This window comes from Amblyomma americanum, chromosome 2 (assembly GCF_052857255.1).
Source record: "Amblyomma americanum isolate KBUSLIRL-KWMA chromosome 2, ASM5285725v1, whole genome shotgun sequence".
NCBI lineage: Eukaryota > Metazoa > Arthropoda > Arachnida > Ixodida > Ixodidae > Amblyomma > Amblyomma americanum.
The window spans coordinates 172,254,402-172,278,359 of record NC_135498.1 but is presented as its reverse complement, the minus strand read 5'-3'; the positions used below and the strand labels follow the sequence as shown (position 1 = coordinate 172,278,359).

General features: G+C 45.2%; 1 protein-coding gene across 2 annotated transcripts; it reads right to left on the bottom strand.

Moving 5' to 3' along the window:
- Window positions 1-13,331: 13,331 nt before the first annotated feature.
- Window positions 13,332-23,709, bottom strand: LOC144122001 (uncharacterized). 2 transcript variants are annotated; one of them, XM_077655496.1, is made up of 5 exons: window positions 23,376-23,709; window positions 16,879-17,997; window positions 16,423-16,483; window positions 15,899-16,064; window positions 13,332-13,580 (listed from the first exon to the last, which is right to left on the bottom strand). In XM_077655496.1, the coding sequence occupies exons 1-5, from the start codon at window positions 23,475-23,477 to the stop codon at window positions 13,460-13,462; spliced, it is 1,569 nt and encodes a 522-aa protein (XP_077511622.1). In that variant the 5' UTR covers window positions 23,478-23,709; the 3' UTR covers window positions 13,332-13,459. The 2 variants fall into 2 exon arrangements, with proteins under 2 accessions (XP_077511622.1, XP_077511623.1); XM_077655497.1 differs by having other exon boundaries at window positions 16,879-20,714; window positions 23,376-23,415.
- Window positions 23,710-23,958: the final 249 nt, after the last annotated feature.

Sequence of the window (23,958 nt, the reverse complement as noted above, 5' to 3'; positions counted from 1 at the left end):
AATTTGTTTTAGGTTATACGCGAACATAATTTCTAATAGTTTCTCTCCGTTAGACGAATCAGGACCAACAGAACATAGGCGTTGCCAATTTATGTGTGGTAGGTTAAAATCGCCAGTCATTATTAGTCTCGTGTTCTTTTTCACATTCGCACATAAAAAAGTGTTTACTTCATCAAAGAACTCGGGTGAAGCAGAGGGCGCGCGGTACACAGCTCCAATCATGTAAGCAACGTTGTAAAACTTTATCTTGCACCAAACTGTTTCAGCAACATTATAATCCATCACTACTGCAGATAAAGAGTTTTTTACTATGATACAAACGCCCCCACCACGTGTGTCCCGGTCTTTTTTAAACATTATATTCTCCACATGAATGGACCGTTTTAATTTATTCCAAAAAAAAGCTCTTCAAGGTCTGCAAGCTTCAATACGCCGCGTGTCCCGTGAACCACTGCGCTATATCAAAAGGTCATGATAGCATTTTTAATGCCTGGCCGGTCATTGCGGTATCAAAGGAAACCACTACGAGTACGAAGCTGCGTGATCTGCCCTCAACGATGGAGTTCAAGTCAGTATACCTGTACCAAGAGTCGACGCAGCGGGCGGGCTTCGAATGTAGGCGCTGGAGCTCGCACTTTCTGCGTACAACGGGGGCGAGTTTTTCAACCCCTGCATCACGGCATTGGACCCTGGACAGCGCCTTCGTCTTCCGAATAATACATCGCATCGCAAAGCAACATTAATGTGACGTCTATAGCTCGGAGCTGCTATAGACACAGAAATACACGTTTCTGATTTGGATGCATGACACCGCTGCTTGTGAAGGATGTGGCTGCAAGGAGACAGTCGTGCGGTCTCCTGTGTGAGTTCCCTGCATTTGTAACAGAAAGGCGAACGCTGCGCTGTGGTCTGAACCGCTTCGATTCTCTCCCTTTAACAGAGAAAACGATTCTTAGACCGTGGTCCAGCACTCGACTGCCCTCAAGGCGTACAAGGCGCTTGTTTGCTACCTGAGCGCGACTGACTTGAATGACATATTGCGACTGCACTCCTTGTCCATTCTCTCTTTCCCTTCTAGTCCCCTCATTCCAGTTTTTCAGTCCAGGATAGCCAACCCGAAAACCCTTCTGGTTATCATCCCTCCTTTCGTTCCTCCCATTTACGCCTCTATTTGTCTCTCTTTAATTATGTTTTAGAATTCACGGTAATTTAGAGTGACAGAAGGAGGCAAGTGGGGTTTAAAAAACGAGAAATATTATGTCAACTTCGCCTGGCATCTATGGCGCTCTTTCTAATTAATTCATTTCACTACATGTACAGTTAAAGTCGACAAATATCGCCAGAAGACATGCTGCATTGTGTAAATTATGCCTTTTTTTGTGGCAGAATATGATTTGTATTGAAAATTGTGTGTTGCAGGGTTTTCCGCATGCTTAAACTGGCTATATGCATGATGTATTGTTCCAGTTTCTGCGGATGGTATGGGGATCATTTTGTGCCTTTCCCTCTTGTTGAATACGTTTGCTTGTACAGCAACTTATGACGTTTGCTTATCAGGAGTCATTCCTATCCTAAGCATTACCCCGAACCCTTCACACCTCACGCTCAAGGTCTTACATCTATTACCTGTCCTGTCCCGTTGCCCGAAGAGTAATTCGTTTTAAGCCTTGAATTCACTGCCTTGACGTCATGTGTGCTAAACTCGGCTGGCAGTTTCTGGAATGAGAGAAAGACCACAATAAGGTTGAGTGATTCTGCTCTGCTTACCTTCGGTTCTTGAAAGAAGAATGCATGGCGATTAGGAGATAATAAAAGGTGATCAAAATGAACTTTTACAGATTTCTTAAAATTCGGCCAAGCGAAGTGTGTGGATTAAATCCACCACTGCACATAAATTATGCGGCCAAAGTGACACAGTGTGAGACGATAATAGTCACATTAAGTCACCTCCATACCTGACATCGAATAGTTCACTTTTTAGTGACTACAGAACGAAGCCATGTTTATGTTTTAAACTACGAGCTAGTCTTATCTTCCAGAATTTTGTTTGTCAGAATGCTGCTTGCACGTATGTTCAAGGATATTAGCACCGAAATTTTGAGCTCGATTCTTCTAAATGCGCATGCAAGGTGGTAGGACGGGACATTTCGTCTGCCAACGGCGAAGAGCGACTAGTGAAGCTGATGACTGTTTGCCTTTTACTTTCTGCTGTCGTCATGAAAAATGTGCGCAAAGCAGCACGTGCGTAGCACTACGGAGGTGTTTCGCGTCGGCTGCCACCACCTTGCATGCGTGCCGAAAAAACTAAGAGTTCAAGAAACAAAACCCGTGGATATCCCCCGTGGATATCCCGACACATCATTCACCTGAACCGCTAACTATCACGATTAAGGAACTTAAAAACAAACATCCAGTAATAAAATACAAGGAGAAAATTCATGAACTATCACGAGCTCGAAAACATGCTGTTGAAGCTGCTAAGTGTAAATTTTTAAATGTTATAATAAACAACGTTATACTATGAGTTCTTAATAAGTTCTGGCGCTACCTAAACCCGCGCAAGCCCAAACACAGTAGTTAATCTCAAATACTATCGTCTCAGTAAGCTAGCAGATTTGGCCATTACTTTAAATCCGATTTCATGCTGGATAAAAATTAGGTCTCAATTATCAAACCGGCAAAAAAAACAGTGGCAAGTTAGGCGAAATATTTGTAACTGATCCAGGCATACTGTATTTACCCTGAACATTGATGGTAAGAAATATTAGGGGCTCCGACAACATTCCTAACCAGTTTCTGAAAATGTGCGCAGAGTGGATGTCCAAATATGTCCTCCTCCATTACAATAAATCCCTGGCTACTGGCGACGTGCCCAGTGAATACAAAGTTGCTAAAGTTATTCCAATTCATAAAACTAGGTATATTGTTATTCTGAACGTAAAAGCGCAAAAACACAAGGACACAGACTAAGGGAGACAACACGAGCGCTTACTTCCAACTCATTTTATTTCATGCAAGAAGCGAAATTTATACTCTTGATAAGTGTCTGCACATGCTTACAGGGCAATTACCACAGAGTTATGACTGATACCAGTTATCATGTAACACATATGAAAGATGTCAGATATGCCATCTCTTTTTGTGACAGCTGAATTGATGGAGCACTTATGCAATCATCCCCAGCTCGCGCTATCTCCAAAGCTTCAACAATTTCTCGGGTAATTTGGCATTTGTGCACGTAAAGGACTTTGCACTTGTGAAAGAGAGGACGACAACCCTCTTTACTTTTTCTTTTGCACTTTAAACAATGAATGCTCATGTGCCCTCCCCCCCCCCTTTTTTTGTTGTTCACAACGTAGTCATGCTCGCTCAACCGCTCGTTCAGGCATCGTCCCGTTTGGCCTATATAGTATTTTCCACATGATAAGGGCACTTTATAAACAACACCTTCTTTGCATCTCACAAACGGCTTTTGATGCCTGATTATGCAACCAGTTTTTCTTTGGTTTCCTGAATGACATCAGCTTGCTTGGGGCAGAGAACACCACGTCAACGTTTACCCTGTTACCAATTTTTTTGAGATTGTGTGAAATCTTATGTTTATAAGGAATGACTGCAAATTTCTTATTGGTTTTTGTCTCTTCCGGCTCGTCCTGCCACTTGGCTTCCCTTTTTTTTTTCTTTTTGACAAGTCCTTCCGCCGCAGAAACCAGCAGGTGTAACGGATAACCCACATCTTGCAATTTGTTGGACTGCAGGAGAAGGCTTTGTTCGATTGCATGTTCACAAGACTTCTTTATGCAGTTAAGAAACCCTAAACGAGCTATGTTTCTTTTTATAAGCTTTGAGTGCGCGGAACTGAAGGGTAAGGGCATTTTTCCATCCCTGGGATGATAAATCCAGCAAGTGTGGTCTTCTTGAAACGTTAACCTGATATCGAGAAAGCGTATGCCTTAATCTTCTTAGACACCACTGCAATCCCCCTCAATGAGGCGGTAGAAAAGTTTTTAGATCATTTCAAGTGTAGCCTATCTCCTCTTGTAGTCACGCATCAAATGCCAGAGAACAGTAGCATACGCTTTCTCGATATCAGGTTAACTTTTCTAGAAGACCACACTTGCTGGATTTATCATCCCAGGGATGGAAAAATGCCCTTACCCTTCAGTTCCGCGCACTCAAAGCTTATAAAAAGAAACATAGCTCGTTTAGGATTTCTTAACTGTATAAAGAAGTCTTGTGAACATGCAATCGAAGAAAGCCTTCTCCTGCAGTCCAACAAATTGCAAGATGTGGGTTATCCGTTACACCTGCTGGTTTCTGTGGCGGAAGGACTTGTCAAAAAGAAAAAAATGGGAAGCCAAGTGCCAGGACGAGCCGGAAGAGACAAAAGCCAATAAGAAATTTGCATTCATTCCTTATAAACATAAGATTTCACACAATCTCAAAAAAATTGGTAACAGGGTTAACGTTGACGTGGTGTTCTCTGCCCCAAATAAGCTGATGTCATTCAGGAAACCAAAGAAAAACTGGTTGCATAATCAGGCATCAAAAGCCGTTTGTGAGATGCAAAGAAGGTGTTGTTTATAAAGTGCCCTTATCATGTGGAAAATACTATATAGGCCAAACGGGACGATGCCTGAACGAGCGGTTGAGCGAGCATGACTACGCTGTGAACAACAAAAAAGGGGGGCACATGAGCATTCATTGTTTAAAGTGCAAAAGTAAAAGTAAAGAGGGTTGTCGTCCTCTCTTTCACAAGTGCGAAGTCCTTTACGTGCACAAATGCCAATTTACCCGAGAAATTATTGAAGCTTTGGAGATAGCGCGAGCTGGGGATGATTGCATAAGTGCTCCATCAATTCTGCTGTCACAAAAAGAGATGGCATATCTGACATCTTTCATATGTGTTACATGATAACTGGTATCAGTCATAACTCTGTGGTAATTGCTCTGTAAGCATGTGCAGACACTTATCAGGAGTATAAGTTTCGCTTCTTGCATGAAATAAAATCAGTTGGAAGTAAGCGCTCGTGTTGTCTGCCTTAGTCTGTGTCCTTGTGTTTTTGCGCTTTTACGTTCAGAATGGAAAACCAACTCGCCCAAATGCAGTCATTATTGAATATTGTTAACCCCACAAACTACCGTCTGCTTTCCTTTACTTGTTCAGCATGTAAAATCCTAGAGCATATTATGCTTAAACACATCGTTATCTATTGTGAACAGAATGAATTATTGAATAAAAACTGTATGGCCTCAGAAAGGGCTTGCACACAATCAACAAAGCTACTGGAAACCATACATGACTTGGCATCGACACCTGACATGTTATTCCTTCACCTTTCAAAGGCTCTTGATCGGGCGTCCCATCCCAAGCTCACCTACAAATATGTCAACGTTCTCGGTACCTATATCACTGCAGACTAGACAGCAGCGTATCTTTCCGACCACAAACAATTTGTACAATTCGAAATGTTCTCATCAGAGTGCATGGACGTAACTTCAGGGGTCCCGCAAGGCACAATATTAGCCTCGATTTTGTTATTAATATTTAAAAATGATACAATCAATGGTATTGACGCTACTGTTTGCAAAAATGCGGATTGTTGCGCAATATACCGGAGGTTTCAGGGAAGACTCAAAAATTCACAAAAATAGGCTTTTTGGGGTAAAAATGTGGGTTTTGCGGGATAATATTGTGACAGTTGTTACACTAAAAAGGAACTGCAGCGGCTGAACGAGGGCACCAGAGAAACGGACCTACACTTCAGCCTCGTCTACTTCTAGAGGCTGCGATCTCTTTCTTCTTCTACTTCCAATCCTCGTGTCACTGCCCCCTCTTCAGGAGCATCGCCCCGATGCGGTGTTACCGTCAGACCGAATAGCGGAGAGAAAAAGTGTTCAAGAGGTACACCACCAGTCTGACACCAGCCGGAAAGTCACTCGGGGGGTCGCTCGTAGTACGGCTTCATTCGCACCACATGCACAACGTCGCTGCGCTTGCCGTTGTGCGATGAACGAGCTGGCGAGGCTGGTGCAACTTCGTACGTTACGTCGCTGAGGCGGCGGACAACAAGGTAAGGGCCGAAGTAGCGGCGCAGTAACTTTTCGGACAGCCCGCGACGACGAACGGGCGTCCAAACCCACACATAGTCGCCTGGGTGGTAGGTAACATAGCGGCGTCCAATGTTGTAGCGGTCAGCATCGACCTGCTGTTGACGGTGAATGCGGTGTCTGGCCAGTTGCCGTGCTTCTTCCGCGCGCTGAACATAGGTGGCGACGTCGACAACAAGTTCACTCTCACTGTCAGGGGGGTCCACGGGTAGCATAGCATCGAGGGGGGTGGTAACCTGTCGACCGAAGACTAATTCGAACGGAGTGAACTGCGTCGTCTCTTGCTGCGCGGTATTATACGCGAATGTTGCGTATGGGAGAATTTCGTCCCATGACTTGTGCTCGATACCAATATACATGGAAAGCATGTCGGTCAAGGTCCTGTTGAGGCGTTCTACCAAGCCATTTGTCTGCGGGTGGTAGGCTGTTGTACGTCTATGGCTGGTGTGCGTGAGCTTGAGTACAGCCTGAGTGAAGCGGGTCGTAAATGCAGCTCCACGGTCAGTAATGATAGCTGCAGGAGCGCCATGACGCAGGACGATGTTGTGGACGAAGAAGTCGGCGACTTCAGCAGCAGTGCCGTTTGCAAGTGACGTGGTCTCAGCGTATTGGGTGAAATAATCTGTCGCGACCGCAATCCACCGGTTTCCTCAGGTCGACTTCGGAAAAGGGCCGAGGAGGTTATGCCAATTTGCTGAAAAGGGGTCTTTGGTGGTGCTATGGGCTGTAGAAAGCCGGCTGGCTTCAGAGGAGGAGATTTGCGCCGTTGGCAATCCCAGCATGTTGTTACGTATCTACGCACGGATGGGCGTAAATTGGGCCAGTAATACTTAAGCCGAATCTTTGCCAGTGTGCGACTAACCCCCAAGTGGCCGGCGGATGGTTCATGACAAGCGCTTAAGATTTCGGAGCGTAACTGGGATGGCACAACAAGCAGAAACGTCTCTTTGTTGCTGTCAAAGTTGCGCTTGTAGAAGACTCCACGCCGCAGAATGAAGGTCTGTAGTCCACGGCGAAACACACGAGGTACATGAGAATTCAAGCCCTCCAGATACTTAACGAGTGGCGCCAACTCAGAATCTGCTCGTTGAAGCTGCGCCATACGGAAGATGCTAATGGCACAAAGAACAGGGCAATCTTCGGGGATGTCTTGCGTAGCCGGTTCCATGGGCGCTCGTGATAAACAGTCCGCGTCCTGGTGCTGCCGACCCGATTTACAGACGACCGTAACGTCGTACTCCTGTAAACAGAGGCTCCATCTGGCCAACCGGCCAGAAGGGTCTTGAATGCTGGCCAGCCAGCATAGTGAGTGATGATCGCTGACAACACGAAACGGTCGGCCGTAGATCTAAGGTCGAAACTTACTAAGAGCCCAGATGACGGCAAGGCACTCTTTTTCGGTCGTCGAATAGTTCCGTTCCGATCGAGAAAGTGTGCGGCTCGCGTAGGCGATTACTCGCTCTGCGCCGTCCTGCCACTGTACGAGGATCGCTCCGAAGCCGACATTGCTGGCGTCAGTGTGGACATCAGTCTCTGCATTCTCGTCAAAATGAGCTAGTATTGGTGGACTTTGAAGGCGGCAGCGGAGTTCCTCGAAGGCTGCGTCTTGGGCACTTCCCCATACGAAGGGTGTGTCATCTCGAGTCAAGGCCGTCAATGGCTCAGCTAGGCGAGAAAAATCTTTAACAGAGCGGCGGTAATACGAGCAGAGGCCCAAAAAATGTCGGAGGGCCTTCTTGTCGGTTGGGCGTGGGAAACTGGTGACGGCGGAAGTCTTGTCGGGGTCTGGAAGAACACCTTGTGCGCTGACAACATGTCCTAAGAAACGGAGCTCCTCGAAGGCGAAATGGCATTTCTCTGGCTTGATCGTTAGTTGTGCAGACTGAAGAGCTTGAAGGACAATGCACAATCGCTGCAAGTGTTGTTCGAAGCTAGACGAAAAGATGAGCACGTCGTTTAGGTACACAAGGAACGTCTGCCGCTTCAAACCAGCTAAAACAGTTTCCATAATGCACAGTGTCCATCATGCGTTGAAATGTGGCCGCAGCGGAGCAAAGTCCAAACGGGAGCACCTTAAATTCGTACAGACCGTCGGGTGTCACGAAAGCCGTTTTCTCGCGGTCTCGCTCGTCCACCTCGATCTACCAATATCCGGTTTTCAGATCTAAGGAAGAGAATAACCTGGCGTCCCGGAGTCGGTCAAGGGCATCATCGATCCTCGGGAGTGGGTATACGTCCTTTCTGGTAACATTATTCAGTTTCCTGTAATCAACACAGAATCGCAACGTGTTGTCTTTCTTTTTCACCAGGACCACCGGCGACGCCCACGGACTTGTTGGCGGCAGTGTAAAGTCGTCTGCAAGCATTTCATTGACTTGCGTCCTAATAGCTTCGCGCTCTTTGGGCGAAACGCGGTATGGACGCTGACAAACTGGTGGCGTGGCCGAATCGGTGACAATGCGATGATTGGCTACCAGCGTACGTCCGACCTTGGAGCTCGCCGCGAAGCAATCTTTAAAATCAAGTAGCAGCGACGACAGAAGGTTCTTCTGATGAGGTGACAACTCCGGGTTGATTTTAACCTTCTGAAGGGCGTTACTTGGTGCGGCATCGTCGTGAAGATTCACCTGTACGGGGCACAGATTCGGCAACCTATCCACGTCGTCGAGGAAGGCGACGGCCGTTCCCTTGGCGAGGTGCTGAATTTCGTTCGTGAAATTCGCCAGAAAAACTGTCGCACAGCCGTCATTCAGTTCAACAAGACCGCGCGCGATAGCCACACCCTTCTCGAGCAACAGCGAAGGGTGACTGCCCGCAATACCTTCATAGTCGTGAAACGAGTCGTTCCTCACTAACACGAGCACACTGGACCGTGGTGGCAGCATTACGTCGTCTTCGACTATACGCAGAGCGTTGAGTCCTGGGCCTTCTGTGTTACTGTGCGCCACGGCTTGCTTCGTCGAAAATGTGACTCGCGCCTCGTGTAGATCGATCACAGCACCGTTTGCCTGTAGAAAGTCGAGGCCCCGGATCAAATCTCTCGAAAACTCGCTCAACACGACGAATTCACCCACGTAGACGAAACCGCGGATGCCGACTCGGGCTGTGCACCTTCCGGCCGGGCTAATGAGGTGACCTCCAGCCGTGCGAATGCTAGGGCCCAACCATGGTGTCAAAACTTTGCCCAATTCCTGGGCGAGGGTGTGGCTCATCACGGAATAGTCAGCCCCAGTAACAAGTAAAGCGATGGTGTCAGTTCCGTCAATCGTAACACGCAAATCAGAAGTAGCGCGTCGGATGCTGTCGCTGCCCTGCCCCGGTGAGGAATCAGCGTATCGGTATATCGGCGGCGTAGGATCTTCAGTTTTCCCGACAGCAGCGGCCTTGCCTCCGGAGACCACTGGAATTAGTTTTCCCGGCGTGGACTGGGAGAACGCCGCTCAGGGTAGCCGGCGTCTCGGCGAGGGCTTGGGGAACGGTAACGCAGCGGAGATGACGACCTAGGATCGTAGCGACCGTATATCCCAGGCCTCTGACGGGCCGACAGATGAGCTTCAATTTCGAATGGTCGTTCGCCATTCCGGGGGCAAGGATCGTCGGGCGCGAAACCACGCAGACCCACTCGGCGGTACGGGCAGGCCCTGTAAAGATATCCCGCCTAACCACAGTGGTAGCAAGGGGGCCGCCGGTCCGGTGCATGCGACACTTCACGCTTCCGTGGCCGCTGATAAGCTGATCGAGCAGGCACACGGGAAAGGCCAGACTGCTGCGCTGCGTGAGTCGCGGTATTCACGTCGTAGCCTGGCGTTGGGGCCCGGCAGAGGACAGATGCATAGGTTGGTCTGACCTCAGTCTGTCTTGGGATCTCAGGCAGTTGTTGCTGCTGTGCTGCTAGGCGCACCTCGTCCCGGACGACTTCAGACAGCGATGTAACAGACGGCGCGCTGGGAGGCAGCTGGAGGGCTTGTAATTCCTCCCTGACGATCGACCTGATTAGGTCCCGTAAAACGGCCGCATCACTCTCCAGCGGCATCGAAGAAACAGCGGGCCCAAGCGTGCTTACATCCCGATTGTATTGCCGGGCTCGTTGCAGGAGCGTCGTCTCCATGGTAGTCGCTTCCGTGAGGAATTCGGCAACAGTACGCGGTGGACTGCGCACAAGACCGGCGAAAAGTTCCTGCTTGACCCCGCGCATGAGGTGGCGAAGCTTCGTCTCCTCCGCCATGGATGGGTCAGCACGCTTGAAGAGGCGCGTCATGTCTTCTACATACATGCGGACGCTTTCGTTAGTCCACTGGTTACGGGAGCGAAGCGTAGCTTCAGCTTTCTCCCGGCTGTCTGCGTTGGGGAATGTAGCTATGAGATTTTGGCGAAATGTCTCCCAGGTGGACAGGTTGCTCTCGTGGTTCTCGTACCATGTCCTAGCGGAGTCCTCGAGCGCAAAATACACATTATGGAGCTTACGGTCGTCGCTCCAACCGTTGTAGCGGGCGACCCGCTCGAAGGTGTCCAGCCAGTCTTCCGCATCTTCATACACGTCGCCGTGAAAATATGGCGGTGTTCGCGGCGTGTGGTAGAGGATGGGCGCCGGGAACCTACTGTCTGTGGCCATTTCCGGTGGGACCGTCGGTCGAGGCTGCGTCTTCCTCGTCGGGCTGTCAAGAGGCCCGAACTCAGGTGTCTCACCGCGGAGGCGGCGGCTTGGGCACTGATGGACCGGTGTGAGTGCCGTCTTTATCTCGTTGGCATACGCAGGTCGGGAAGCGTACCCAGCACTGATCCACCAGATGTGTAACAGTTGTTACACTGAAAAGGAACTGCAGCGGCTGAACGAGGGCACCAGAGAAACGGACCTACACTTCAGCCTCGTCTACTTCTAGAGGCTGCGATCTCTTTCTTCTTCTACTTCCAATCCTCGTGTCAATATTACCAGTGTTGGTGGACACTGGACAGCCGATGAACTGTCTTAATAGTAAGCTGGTTGACTAACTTCTGATAACTAACTTTTCACTATCACAAATAGGCAACTCTGATTTGCGATAGGCAATTAGAGATTTGTAGCCTTTCGTTAGTAATACCATATATGTTTTTAGAATTTCGAAAATTTCGCAATTGCACTTTTCATTGTGGCTCGACAAAATTTGATTTTTCGACTGGTTACGTGCACAGGAGGGATTGCTTTGCCTACACGCTTTCGAAAGCGCTTGTATTTTTGCACGATGCAACCAAATTTTGTTCAGCCAGAGCGGCGAGGGTAATCAAGTTTTCTAAAATATCTAATTGCAACTAGGAGCCTAACTCTGCTAGTTAAAAAGTTCATTTTAAAAATTAAGTTCATCCATTTACTATTTAAGACGATTCACTGGTTTCCTGCTCTCCGCCAACACTGGTAATACTATGCCGCAAAAGTCATACTTTTACTCAACAAGCCTATTTTTGAAAATTTTTGAAAGCTTTCGCTGAAGGACCCGGTATAAAGAAATTAATAGCCAACAAGACCAGTTCAGGTTAAAGGCCGATCTGTAAGTAATGTCATAACGATTGCAAGAATTGCAGAAGGCACTAAATCAAGAAAAATCAATTGCTATTAGTGTGTCAAGGAAAAGAAAAACACTCACTTTCCCGCAATAAAACTTGAGTTCTAGAGTAAAATTTCTTGAAGAGTATAAGTACCTTCCCATATTGATATCTTCAGACTTGCAGTGAAACGATCTACGGCCTTAGCTAGCTATGGCGTCCCATAAATTTTACCTCACCCTCGTGCCACCAATTTTACAGCACACCATATTATGCTGGTTCCCAAACCCAAATAACTTAATCAACAAATTATAACGCATCCAACGCAAGCCATAAATGTTCGTTTACAAGTATCGCCGCCTCGACTCTCCATCCGATCTTCTCCGAAAGAGGAGCGCAAAGCATACGCGCCACAAATTTATTTATCTTTTTTTTTACTGGAGCATTTGAAATCAATAGTGAGAGTCACGTTTCACTCTCAGCTGATCGAAACGCTAGAACCCAACATTCCGGCTGCCGTGATAGCTCATTCGTATATGGCGCTCGGCTGCTAGCTCGAAAGACGCGGGTTCGATCCGGCTGCGGCCGTGACGTTTCGATGGAGGTGAAATTTTAAAGGCCCGTGTGCTGTGCGATGTCAGTACACGTTAAAGAACGCCAGCTGGTCGAAATTTCTGGAACTCTTCACTAAGGCGTTCCTCATAGCCTTATTTGCTGTGGGAAGTTAAAGCCCTATAAACGAGAACACAGCATTCCCAACATTTAATCGAATACCGAGCACCCAACGACATGTTTAAATCCTCCCTTTTCCCCCAAGTAGTCCTTAATTGGAACGCCTTACCTGCTCACAAGGTTAAGTGCCTGTCCCTGAATAACTTCCTTTCCCTGCTATCCACTGTTCAGTGACTGCAGAATGTTCTTTTGTTCCTTTTGCTTCCCTGCAAATCTTGTGTGACCTACACTGTAAAAAATTTTTTCCAAAAAAACAGACATTTTCTGGCAGCTGTCCTGCCAGAAAATGTCTGTATAGTTCTGTTTTCCGTTTTTCAGTTTTTCGGTTATTTTACAATGTTAGATTTTTATCATTTACCGAAAATCCCTGTAAAATTTCTGTGAAATTTCATTTTCTGTTTCAAAGCAAGTCTGCGATTTTCAGGTTTTTCTTTCTCATTATTTACTGAAAGCTTGTAAAATGTCTGTGAAATTCATTTTTCTGTTTTCAGTTATTCTGTTATTTTACAGTGTTTCTTTTCTGTCATGTACAGAAAATCTGTGAAATTCACTTTTCTGTTTTCAGTTATTCTGTTATTTTACAATGTTTCTTTTCTATCATGTACAGAAAATCTGTGACTGCAAATTGAGTTTAGTTGTCTGTTTTTGGCTGCCCTGTCAATTTACACACAATTTTCTTTTTGGTTTGCAGAAAATATATTTGAAATTCCTGCAATGTTCTGTTTACTATTAGTTGTTCTTTTATTACAATTTTTTCCCCGCACAAAATACGGTTTCTGTGCAAGCACAAGGGCTCATTAAATTACAAATACGATCTTTGCGTCGTTTATGCCAATGAAAGTGTGATATTACATAATTCGTTGCTCGAGGGAAGTTGCGTGAAGTAATTTAAGAATATCTAAATATGAAACGTTTGCACAACACTGATTTTCATCAGTATAGCATTGCCTGAGAACCAAAAGCCAAGCAGCTTGATATGAATGAACACTTTATTAAATCGAAAGTCACATCAGCATCAGCAGTCTTCTATAGCTCGAAGACTATTTCTGAGCCCAACATAATAAAATGTTATACAACACAAGCAACAGAAACTAAAAATCTAAAAGTCATAGTCTTTCAAAGCCGTTACGAGTGCAGCCACTCTTGGTGACAGGCAGTGCTGCTTCCCGCCATTCTTTTGCACCTTTGTTCCTCTTGCAGGATTAATACCTGCAATAGCCCTGAAACAAAGAGCCATGAGCTATCACTAACGACCAGGCACAAAAACTTAATTTTTATAGTTGAAAGACAAAAATATATTCGTTCTACACTTGCACAACCACTCTGACAAGGGCGGATGTGTTAAAAAAATCAGGTCTCATATATGATCCGCTACGTTGTGAGGCTTAAAAGCTAAGTAAAAAAAAAACACTAATATCTTACCTGTTCCCACCCAGAAATAAAACTCTAGCTTTGTGAGGCATCACTTTGCTGCTCAAACCTTCTTTTCAAGCTCCTCATAGCGATAAAGTAGCAAGATTCGTTTTATCAACAACCACAGATCAGCATGACTCACAGGCAGTGCTGGGCGGAAAGAGCATACGATGCTTCTACAATGTCATTGTTTACGAGGCATGTGTTGGAGTTTCCGGTCATACAGGTACCATTGGAAACAGAAGTATCTAGGATGCTACTGAAGTCATTTAAGCACCTTGCTTCTCAGTGATCACCTCATTTTACTACCACATATTGAATTACTTGAGATCGACTTTCAACTCCACAAGTGAGGTTTTGATCCAGTGGGTAATGATAAAAGTGTCGGACTAGTTCGTAGCTTATGCGCCCTAGGAACTCATAGCCACTACAGTACATGTGGCCCTATGAATGAGGAGGATTGAACGGATAAAACAAGGAGAAACGTGCTTTAATAAAACGTTAGGTCTCTTTTGCCTACCTTGCTACAATGGTTTGCCATGTCAGGACGCACCCCTCTCTCATAAAAAACAGCCTGAAATCCGTACCCCGATTCCATTACCTTAAGTGTGTGTGTGTGAGATGCAGCAGAAAAAGAGCGGGAGAGACATTTTTTTCCTTCCGATTGATATTTTATATACAGGGTGATTTTTGTCACTTTTGAAGATATGTTTTAAATACTTAGCTACATCGGTGTGGTCTTCTGAGCTGGACTGTACAGCAAGGCAGACATTAGGTGCCTCAAATGTATCTGTAGTTACATAATTAACTTTGACTGACTTTTCTATTTTTCATCTCGGAAGCAAGGTAGGTTATGTTGCAAAATTGATGGTCGTCAACTTTGAATATGAGCTGTTTTTAAATACTCCTAAATGGCAGTATCATTCCAGACATCGACCAACAAAAATACACATACGAAAGCTCGTTGAGTCAGCTTTCCACCATTGCATATTCATAGAAAAATCGCTTCTCGCACTTCTAATGCATGCAGCAAGTACAGGCACAGTTAGTGTATATTAATGATGTATAAGTTAACTAGATTTCGGCAAGAATACGATGCGCAGTTACGGCATTGTATAGATAGGTAAAGTGGGCCAGCCAATTGAACAAGCTTTCCTTCGATACTTCGAAATACATTGCCGAGTAACAAAATTTAAAAATAAGCCTAACCTTCGATGTTGCCAGATAAATTTTGCAATACAACCTTCCCTTTAAAAAGCAGAAATAGTAAAGTTTGTTAGCTAATTTAAGCTGATTAATCGTCTAATTATTCATCCTTATGAGGTACATAATGTCCACTTTGCAGTACAATCCAGCACAATAGAAAGCACCGGCGCATTTCTCACACTTTTTAAAATAAAAGGCTGCAAAGGTTAAAAAAAAATTAACGTTTATAATACAGTTGCGTGCTTGTCACTTGCTTTGTTTTTGGTGTTGTGCTTTATTATAACAAAACAAACAAAATACCTGATCTCAGACCTTCACATTTACTAGAATGCATCCTTGTCTGTATGCTCTTGCATTAGCCTTCCAGCAGAACTAATAGACAGCACACAGGCGTGATCCCAAGCTGCTGCTGTACTGTTAACTATAGAGATAAAAGGTTTCTTTATGACGTCTCGCTGTTTGACACATATTTTCAAAAATGAGACTGGATAATGAGGGCATGTTATTACGTCAGTCAATGGTAAATCAATTATTAATTTCTTGTACTACAATGTTGCTAAAACTCCCTACCTTAAAGCAAATTTTCTTCGCTGCTGCTCCTATAATACAGCACACTACCAAATATCTTTAGCATTATTGCGTCCCAGTGCTAGTTCAATGCCAAACTGAAGAAATGCCAACTTTCGCCTCTATAAGCAAACTTCATTGACAGTATGATATTCTCGATGAACACGCACACTGTTCAAAAAGCTTTTCAGTTGAAGTGCATTTTCTTCGCGTACACTCAGTTTAGCAGCGTAGTAACCGCTTTTCTAAATAAGGTTCTGGAAGATTGGCAGACTGCAGTATGCATTTGCACAGGACGTGCTGTGACGTCAGGCAAGTGTACAGGTGAGTGAACATTGGCTTCAGTTCTTACCTCTGTGTGAATTCCAAGCACAGGCTCGTCTCCTTCTGGTACTGGATGTTAAAAGCAAAATGGGCAAAGAACAGCAGCTTGAAGGCCTCGTCTGGCTTCGATGCATGAAGCACTGGATGGGTGTCCACGCAGATTGTGTATGAATTAGCAGTGAGAAAAGTCCATCCTGGAAAAGAGTTGGAAGGAAGCATTATTATTCGCTTTGTCCTTCTTTTTTATTATGTCTTTCAGTTACACGTAAAGTCTTTATTCAGAGGGGTGGGTCCATCACCATTAGGTTTAGGAGGATAAGTGAATAACGAGGAAGGGATAACGACGAAGATTGCATTGACCTATATATGATAGGCACATCGAGCCAGCAATACTCATTAAGCATTTCAATCAGCGGGAAGTGTCTTTTAATAAATTGCATACATTTGTCTAATAAAATAAAGATTTGCATTTCGGACAAGGTAGCACCATTTAGTGCATTTTTCAGCAATTTTTTTAAGAACTGCCCCTTTAGTCAGTCATCAGTATCTTACCTTTCGCGCAGATGAAAGGACAGCTTGGCAGATCCCCCAAGTCATCGTCGCTGGCCATCTCCTTATATGAAAAATCCAATTCACATGTGCATTAGCATTAGGATCAGTCAATGGCATGTAATAAAAAAAAAATGTTACCTTAAGTCCTCAACACAGACGCCATTTCCCTTAAATATGAGTTACCATTGCGTCGCACGCTAAAACACACCGCAGCAAGTCTGCTGGCTTTGAGGATAAATTTTTGTTTATGGGCAAGGTTGACATAAAACTTCCAGATTTTTCTGTTATCTCAGTACAAATGTTAGAGACGTGGGTAAAACAATCACTGCACTACTGTTATAAAAGGCAGCGCTGACTTGATTATTGGGAGGAATAAATTAATGGGACACTTCACATTGTGCATTAACGTGCGACGACTGCAAGGAAATAATGCAAACTAAATTTATCAGTTTTTACCTCTGTTAGCTTGTAAAACAGCTCTTTGTCTTCTCCGAAGATTGCGAGCAGTAGTAGTGGCATGGCTTCGTATTCAACTGCCATTGACTTCCTGTTAGTTTTGGCAGCTTCTATTTCTTGGAGACAAGACTTCACACATTCTTTTTTTACTTGGCTGTGTGCGTAACGAAAAACTTGCCGTCCAACAGTCTTTAGTCGGTCATCGAAAGTCTTTGCAACATTTGAGCCTAGCAAGATGTTTACGTGGTTGGTCAGGTGCTTTGCCTGAAACAGAAATGGCCAGCTTCGCTCAATGTCTCGAATATTTTTGGATGCATTGATAAGCTGACGTTGTGATGCATAAGTCTCTGACATGAGCTGTGCAACCATGGTCTCATCTGGAAACGCAAGCCTGAACTGCGACAGCAAGTCGTCTTTTTTCTTCTCCTGTGAGTCAGCAGTCTCGTCAGATGGAAGCTTTGGTTGCCATGCCACACACCCATATGAGTCTCTCTGAATCTTCACTCGTTTGACACTCAAGTCCAGTTCATCGTCCGGTTCGAACTGATGTGGCTGCTCAGAGCTTGGCCTTCGTTTGTTGTTAACACAGTTTTCAAGTTTCCACAAGAGTGTCTCAATACCCGAGCCAATTACTGCCCCATTTAGGGTGTCCTCGAATGTCTTCGGGTAATGGCTCACAATTTCAGCTGCGATGGCCCTCAAGATCTTGCGACCTGGCTTCCTGTTTATGGCAAGAATATGGTCACTCACAAGTCGTACCATTTCATTCAAGTCGCTCTTTACTGGACGCTTCCCTTCTTGGCAAGCCTTCATAAGCTGTGGTGGGAAAACCTCCCAAGGTGTAGAAAAGCTTGCACACTGTGTGCTTGTAGGCGATTGAATGTCGTTGGGAGAAAGTGACACTGGTGGGTTGGGCGTAGCCGCTGAGTGAAACCTTTCAAGAAGAATCCTTCTGCTGATGGGCTTTAAAAATTGCAAATCCTCTTCAACCACATACTTCAGATGTTCCAGGGACTCTACACCACATTGCTGCAGCTTCTGGACTGTCAGCTCTACAATCTCCTTGTCCAGGGCTGGCAGCCAGTTGGAAATTCGTTGTTCCAACTCCATTGCAGCTATCTGAAACGCAGTTCAAACTCCATCAAGTAATCCATGCTTCAAAACAAAAACAGGATAACTGCAGCGGGCAAGGTTGTACTGGATTAATGGTGTGTTGTCAAGCAAGCTGTCGAGCTCAATGCACTTGATTGGACCGTCATTACTTAAGATGTTAAAATACTGCATTCCTGGTTCATACGATGTACTAACAGTTTTTACAAGAAAAAAATGCCGGGCATCTTTCGACAGGATCAGCTGTATTTCCCCAAACTTTAGTTCGCCGTTCTGCCGTGACATTACAACTAGCATTTTGCACTCATACAACAGACCCCGAATAGTTGCTTGCTGTGTTGAGAAAATTTCCCCTTCATCAGAAACAACTTCCCGAACTTCGTTCTGAATTTCAGGACTGCAAAGGCTGATCATGAAAGTAGATGCATTGTCGAGAACGTCAGTACTGCTTCCTGTGTTCTTGTAAGCTTGGAAAAGCTGATGCCGCTGAGATAAAGTCAACGTCAAATTCTTGAAATTTTGACAATTTCTAGCACATTTCTTGAAGTAGCTGTGTTTGCTCTCGCATCGCATTGTCCACAATCTGATCAGGGGACCAAACTGCATAATAAGCATTGGATAGTGAAGAAGGTAATGGTGTTTTGGCCTCAATGGAATATTTGGGAACAGAGCTGCTCTGCTTGTCATGTAATCTTCGATGATATCTTGGAGCCTCATAGCCATTGCACTTGTAACTGCTGGCGCAGTAACTAAAAGAACAATTTCTGACAGCAACAGAACCTGCTTCCAGACCTCATTCTCTGTAGACTGAACGGAACCGACTAGGAAGAGGGGAAGAAAACGAACCATATTCCAGTTCTGAATAGCATGGCCTCCAAGTGATTTCTTTACAGGAACCTCACATGGTCTGTCATTGAGGTCGCTGCGCTTAAAAGGAAAGCCACCTATACGGTTATTGAGATCCTCTAGAGAAATCCACTCACAAACCGTGACAAAATATTGTATATACAAAGAAAGGTCGAATGACACTATGCCTTCAAAAAGATCGTGTGCCAAACAAGGGGGAAGCCCTGGTGCACAAACGTCGAAATACTTCAGGTCGTTGAACAAAGACCTAAACTTTACTCCCTTTTCTGCACTTAAGGAGCTATCGGCTGCTAAGGTTAGGACAGCACTGTTGTAATTGTCTGGTGTTCTCAGCTCGAATACACCTGACAATGCAAGTGGAGAGAAGAGGTCTCTTCTTTCCGCCAAACAAAACCTGCAGATGTGTGTTGCATTGCTAAAGTTTTCAACAAAGCCACCAATTCCATGGCTTCCAAGATTGTCACCGAGGATTGCGCACACTGTGCCAATCAGACGTGTGCCCTTTGTAGTGACGACTGTGCCTGCTTCGAGCTTTTTCAGATCATCAATCAGGGGTGCAAATATTTTGTCTTGACCAAAGTATTTAAAGTAAGTCTCACTGCAAAGCAAGCAGAGCTTGATGGAGTCAGTTGAGCATCTCTTCCATGAATAAAGATTGCCAAGAATTAAATAAACTGCAAGCAGCTTGTGCTTCTTCTTCGCAGAACCGAGTGGGTTTACGACTTCGAAAGCATCCTGGAAAAGAATTAGCTTTAACGCTTTTGGATGATCCTTGTAAAGTAAAATAGACTTGAAAACACTGCCATCGGTGAAGTCTTTCATTACTCTGTTGGTGTTTGGTAAGAGTTCATCACACTGCTTAACCACAGCTTCATTTTCTAGCATGGCCTCCAGTGTTTTTAATACTGGCACGTAGTAGAATGTTGCATCCCTATTTCTTTTGTTTCTTCCCAGTAGTATTGTAACAGGCTCCACAAAGAGAAAGCGTTTCTTGAAATACAAGTTACGGGTGTGCTTACTGCGGAACACACCACCCGGATCTCTGTGCACAGCTAAGACAAGATCTGCTTCAAAAGCTTCGTCGATTATCTTGTCAACTTCTTCACTGCACACAACATGTTTGAGCCTAGCTTTAAGAATGGAAGTCATCATCGAAACATTAGCGGTCTGAATGTCATATATAGCCTCTGCTATCAGCTGCACAGTGGATGAAGGAACGTGACGCTCTGACAGCAATCTCAGGTATAGATGAGCGAAAGCATCAGTAACTTCGTCACTGCATGTTTCCTGGCAGTCTCTGGGGGAACCTTCATGAGTACTTGCAATTGGAGCTTCTTCAAGCTCGTTGTCCCAGGAGTTCTCAGCAGCTTGAATATTTCCTGTGACAGCTTCTGAAGCAATTGCACTGACCATAGTTTGAACCTGCGATTGTGGAGCTGAGTTTGTGGCCTTTACGTGGTAGCGTGAAAGGTGGGAGGAGAAAGAAGCCTTGTTCTTGTACGCTTTGCTGCAGTTCTGAAATGGGCACTTCACCTCTGTCCCTTCGGTAATGTGACATTTCAAGTGTGCCACAAGAGATTTATAATCTTTGCAGAGCTGAATGCAGGCATCCACAGAGCACACGAAGTCACATCTGTGAACAGTTATAGCACTGCGGCTTTCGCCTTCTACACGTCGTGCTTGTCTGTGTTCACGGCATATGTGGCTGTACACGCTGCCGACTTTACGGAACGTCTTGCAACAACTTCGAAAAGGGCACTTGACGCGGAACTGGTTCACATTTTTGTGCAAAGCGATGTGCTTGTAGAAGGAAGAGAGGGACGAAGTAATGTTGCTGCATATGCTGCAGGAGTACATCACTGAAAAAACCAGAATGGAAATAATTAAATTATTATCCACATAACTTTAAGATTGTTAGCTATACAAGGATAAAAACTGGGAGAGTATGGGAGTACGGGAGATGTGCACTTAACCTGCGCCACTAGTTCTTGCCGCCACAGCAGGAAGTAAGCCACCTTTCTTATTTTTCAGCTTTAACGCGTCACCTTAATTGTACATTTTTTGTCGATCGTGATGCTCATCCTTCCTGCGCTACCACGATTGTACATACGTTAGATAAAAATTGCCTTGAGCTCAGTATGATCAATCATTAATTGGGAGATGCCTCGCATGCTGACTTTCAACCAATTAGTATAGCAGCACCGTAGATACTAATTTGTACTGTGAACAGCATGCATTTGAATACATAAGCTTGAACACACCTGTCCTGAACATGGTAGAAGTCGTTTTCTTTTTTTATACTGAAACCCAAACAGTGCCTTACATAGGAGCTGTTATTTAGGCTTGTTCTCTGATATATGCATCTGTCACGCAAAGTAAATGGATGATCAGTGTTAGCTAGTCCACGTTGTACTTCTATCGTCGCATTTGCTTTGAATACCGCGGCCATGCACTAGTGCGTGATGATTGCGGTTTTATTTTGGCTTAGTTACAGGCTCTCTTGACTGAGCTGCAGCGTGATTGCGGATGCCTTAAGTTAGTATCTACTACTTTACAAAGGCCGGGAGCCTTCCGCTCAGGTTGTGAATGCATTTCTGCCAGTTTTTTAGCGCGAAAGCACTAATCCGGAGGTTCCTACCCCAAGAAAATTCTGCTCTTGCTTACTTGTGAAGCAGCTGCATAGCAGCAGCTGCATAGGAACACTATAACAGTTAGCCAAGCATAGTGATGACACTGTGCCTATACATGATAGCCATAACCAGGGTCAACCATGACCCGAACATGAGTTAACTTGGAATTTGGTGCCCGGGCCACCGCCAAATTTCAGCATGGTTCACCCAAAAACTGACCTCAGCCAAACTGGACCAAAACTGATTATAAGTAATCAGTTTTATTCAATACAAGTATATTTAGTTCTCTGCAATGTCCAGTTCAAGTACTGTTAATTTGATTACATTCGGAGAATGTTGGTTATTTAAGTCACTAATTACTCTTCACTAATTAGTGGTCACTAGTCAGGTACTACTAATTGTTAAATTACTATGTCAAGTTCAAGTACTGTTGATTTGGTTGATTTTCTGGTAATTTAATTCCCTAATTGCTTTTGACTAATGAAGGGTCACTTATCAGAGGTCACCATTTCTCCTTTACTACCTCCAGGTCAAATACCGTTCGTCTGATTACATTCGGAGCATTTATAGCCATTTTATTCACTAATTGTTTATCGCTAATTAAGGGTCGGTAATTAAGTGTCAGTATTTAGTCCTTTACTACCTCGAGTTCAGGTAGTGTTCATTTCATTGTAATTTAAGCATGCTGTCAAGCATCTACGCCGTTTGCAATTCTGCGCCAGCCTCCGAAGAGAACTGACACGTGCGGGTGACCGACGACCCGTTCCCCGCATAACATGCATCTCACCGTCCAGAACTGTCCGTAATACGTGATATAGTCCAATATGGTAGTCTCATTAGCCGACAAACCGATCAAACAGCATATTCAACATTAAAATTTTCAGATTATATTTCACAGCCATAGCAAAAGCCGTGTGGAATCTATTTGACGCTTATGCCGATACAGCGGCGGCGACCAGGCCGCCGAGCCTACTGAGGCGAAGACATGCTCCACCGCAATACACGGGGGAGCGCAGGCCGCGTAGCAACCGCAAAGCTGGAAACGAACGATCCACCTCCGGGTCGACGTTGCTTGTCGACAGCTAGGCAAGGGCCAAGACCGCAGCTTTGTTTACTCGAGAAAGTTCACGTACGCATGCAGAGTCTGAACACTCGTGAGTTCAAAGATACCGTGAGCCGAACGGCCTCCGCTCAGCCGTAGCTCCGCGTGAGCAAGATGCGATGCCGCTGCATTCGAAACGACAAGCTGGCGCAGGGCTGGAATCTCGCGAGACTGGTTCGGCTCGCGCGAGTGGCCGGTGCGCCGGCCGAATGACGGCAGTCGGCGCGGCGGCCAATGCCGCGAGTCGAAGCTCAAGCGAGAACCCGAGCCCTGGCAGATCTCAAATTTAACGCACACACCACGTTAAAACACGCTGCAAAGATTTCAGATAGCCTTTAGAGGCAATCGTGAATGCGATGAAAATTAAGGGCTGCGTGGTTGCGGTAGCGAGGCCGCGGCACGATTTAGAAGCTAGCACAATGAAATATGGAATAGACACACGACGCTTGCCGCTACGGCGGCGTCCGCGGCGGCAAGTGATTCGCGCGTGAGCGCTCGTCCTGTTCGTTTTAACTTTTAACTGCGTGTCAAAGCTGCACCTTCACCATGAACAGTTTACGGAGCGTAGGCAGCTTGAAACCGCAAGGCGGAGGATGAAAGTTACGCAGGGCTAGGGCTTTCCCGCTATTTAGTGAGATGCGAGCTATGTGCCCATGCCTTAATATTTCGCTACAGTAATCCACCTCCATCGCACGCAACATCTACAATATAGTTTAGAGATTTCCACCGGTGACACAAAGCAAATCACACTGTCTGTATCAAGTGGCAGAGATTGTTTGTTCACTCACCTTTCCAAATGAAACGAATAAATCGATGCACGAAGACACCAAGCCCCTCTTCATGCGGAAGTCATCTTGCGAAGTGCAGCTCCGCATCAAAAGCAACCACATAGTACTAGTTGTGCGAAAAATTTAGTTTACTACACTCTAGGCTTTAAAAAATAAACGGATGTTTTTAAGGTGTTCAGGTGCATTATTCGTAGCTTACTTCTTAATAGAGACGCACGTGACTAGACCACGGCGGTCAAAAACAGAAAATGTCTGTTTTTTTGCTTGATCACCTTTCTGTTTTTTCCAGTAACAGATTTTTTCCGTGCGGCAACAGTAAATTTCTGCAAAAACGCCTGTAATTTTACACACTTTTTTTACAGTGTATGTGTTCTGTCTGCATACCTGTTTCATTTTTTTTCCATTTTCTCTCCTTGTTGATGTTTAATGGTTTGTGGGGTTTAACGACCCAAAGCGACTCAGGCTATGAGGGACACCGTAGTGCAGGGCTCCGGAAATTTCGACCACCTGGTGTCCTTTAACGTGCACTAACATCGCAGAGTACACGGGCTACCACAATTTCGCTTCCATCGGAATTCGACCG

Bases quoted from the DNA above. Each gene is read 5' to 3' on its own strand.
- LOC144122001 (XM_077655496.1), bottom strand. From the start codon at position 23,477: ATGTGGTTGCTTTTGATGCGGAGCTGCACTTCGCAAGATGACTTCCGC. The intron at 16,484-16,878 runs GTAAAAACTGAT...TTTTCATATAAG, and splicing joins TGTTTTACAAGCTAACAGAG to GAGATGGCCAGCGACGATGA. The intron at 16,065-16,422 runs GTAAGATACTGA...ACTCTTTTCCAG, and splicing joins TCCTTTCATCTGCGCGAAAG to GATGGACTTTTCTCACTGCT.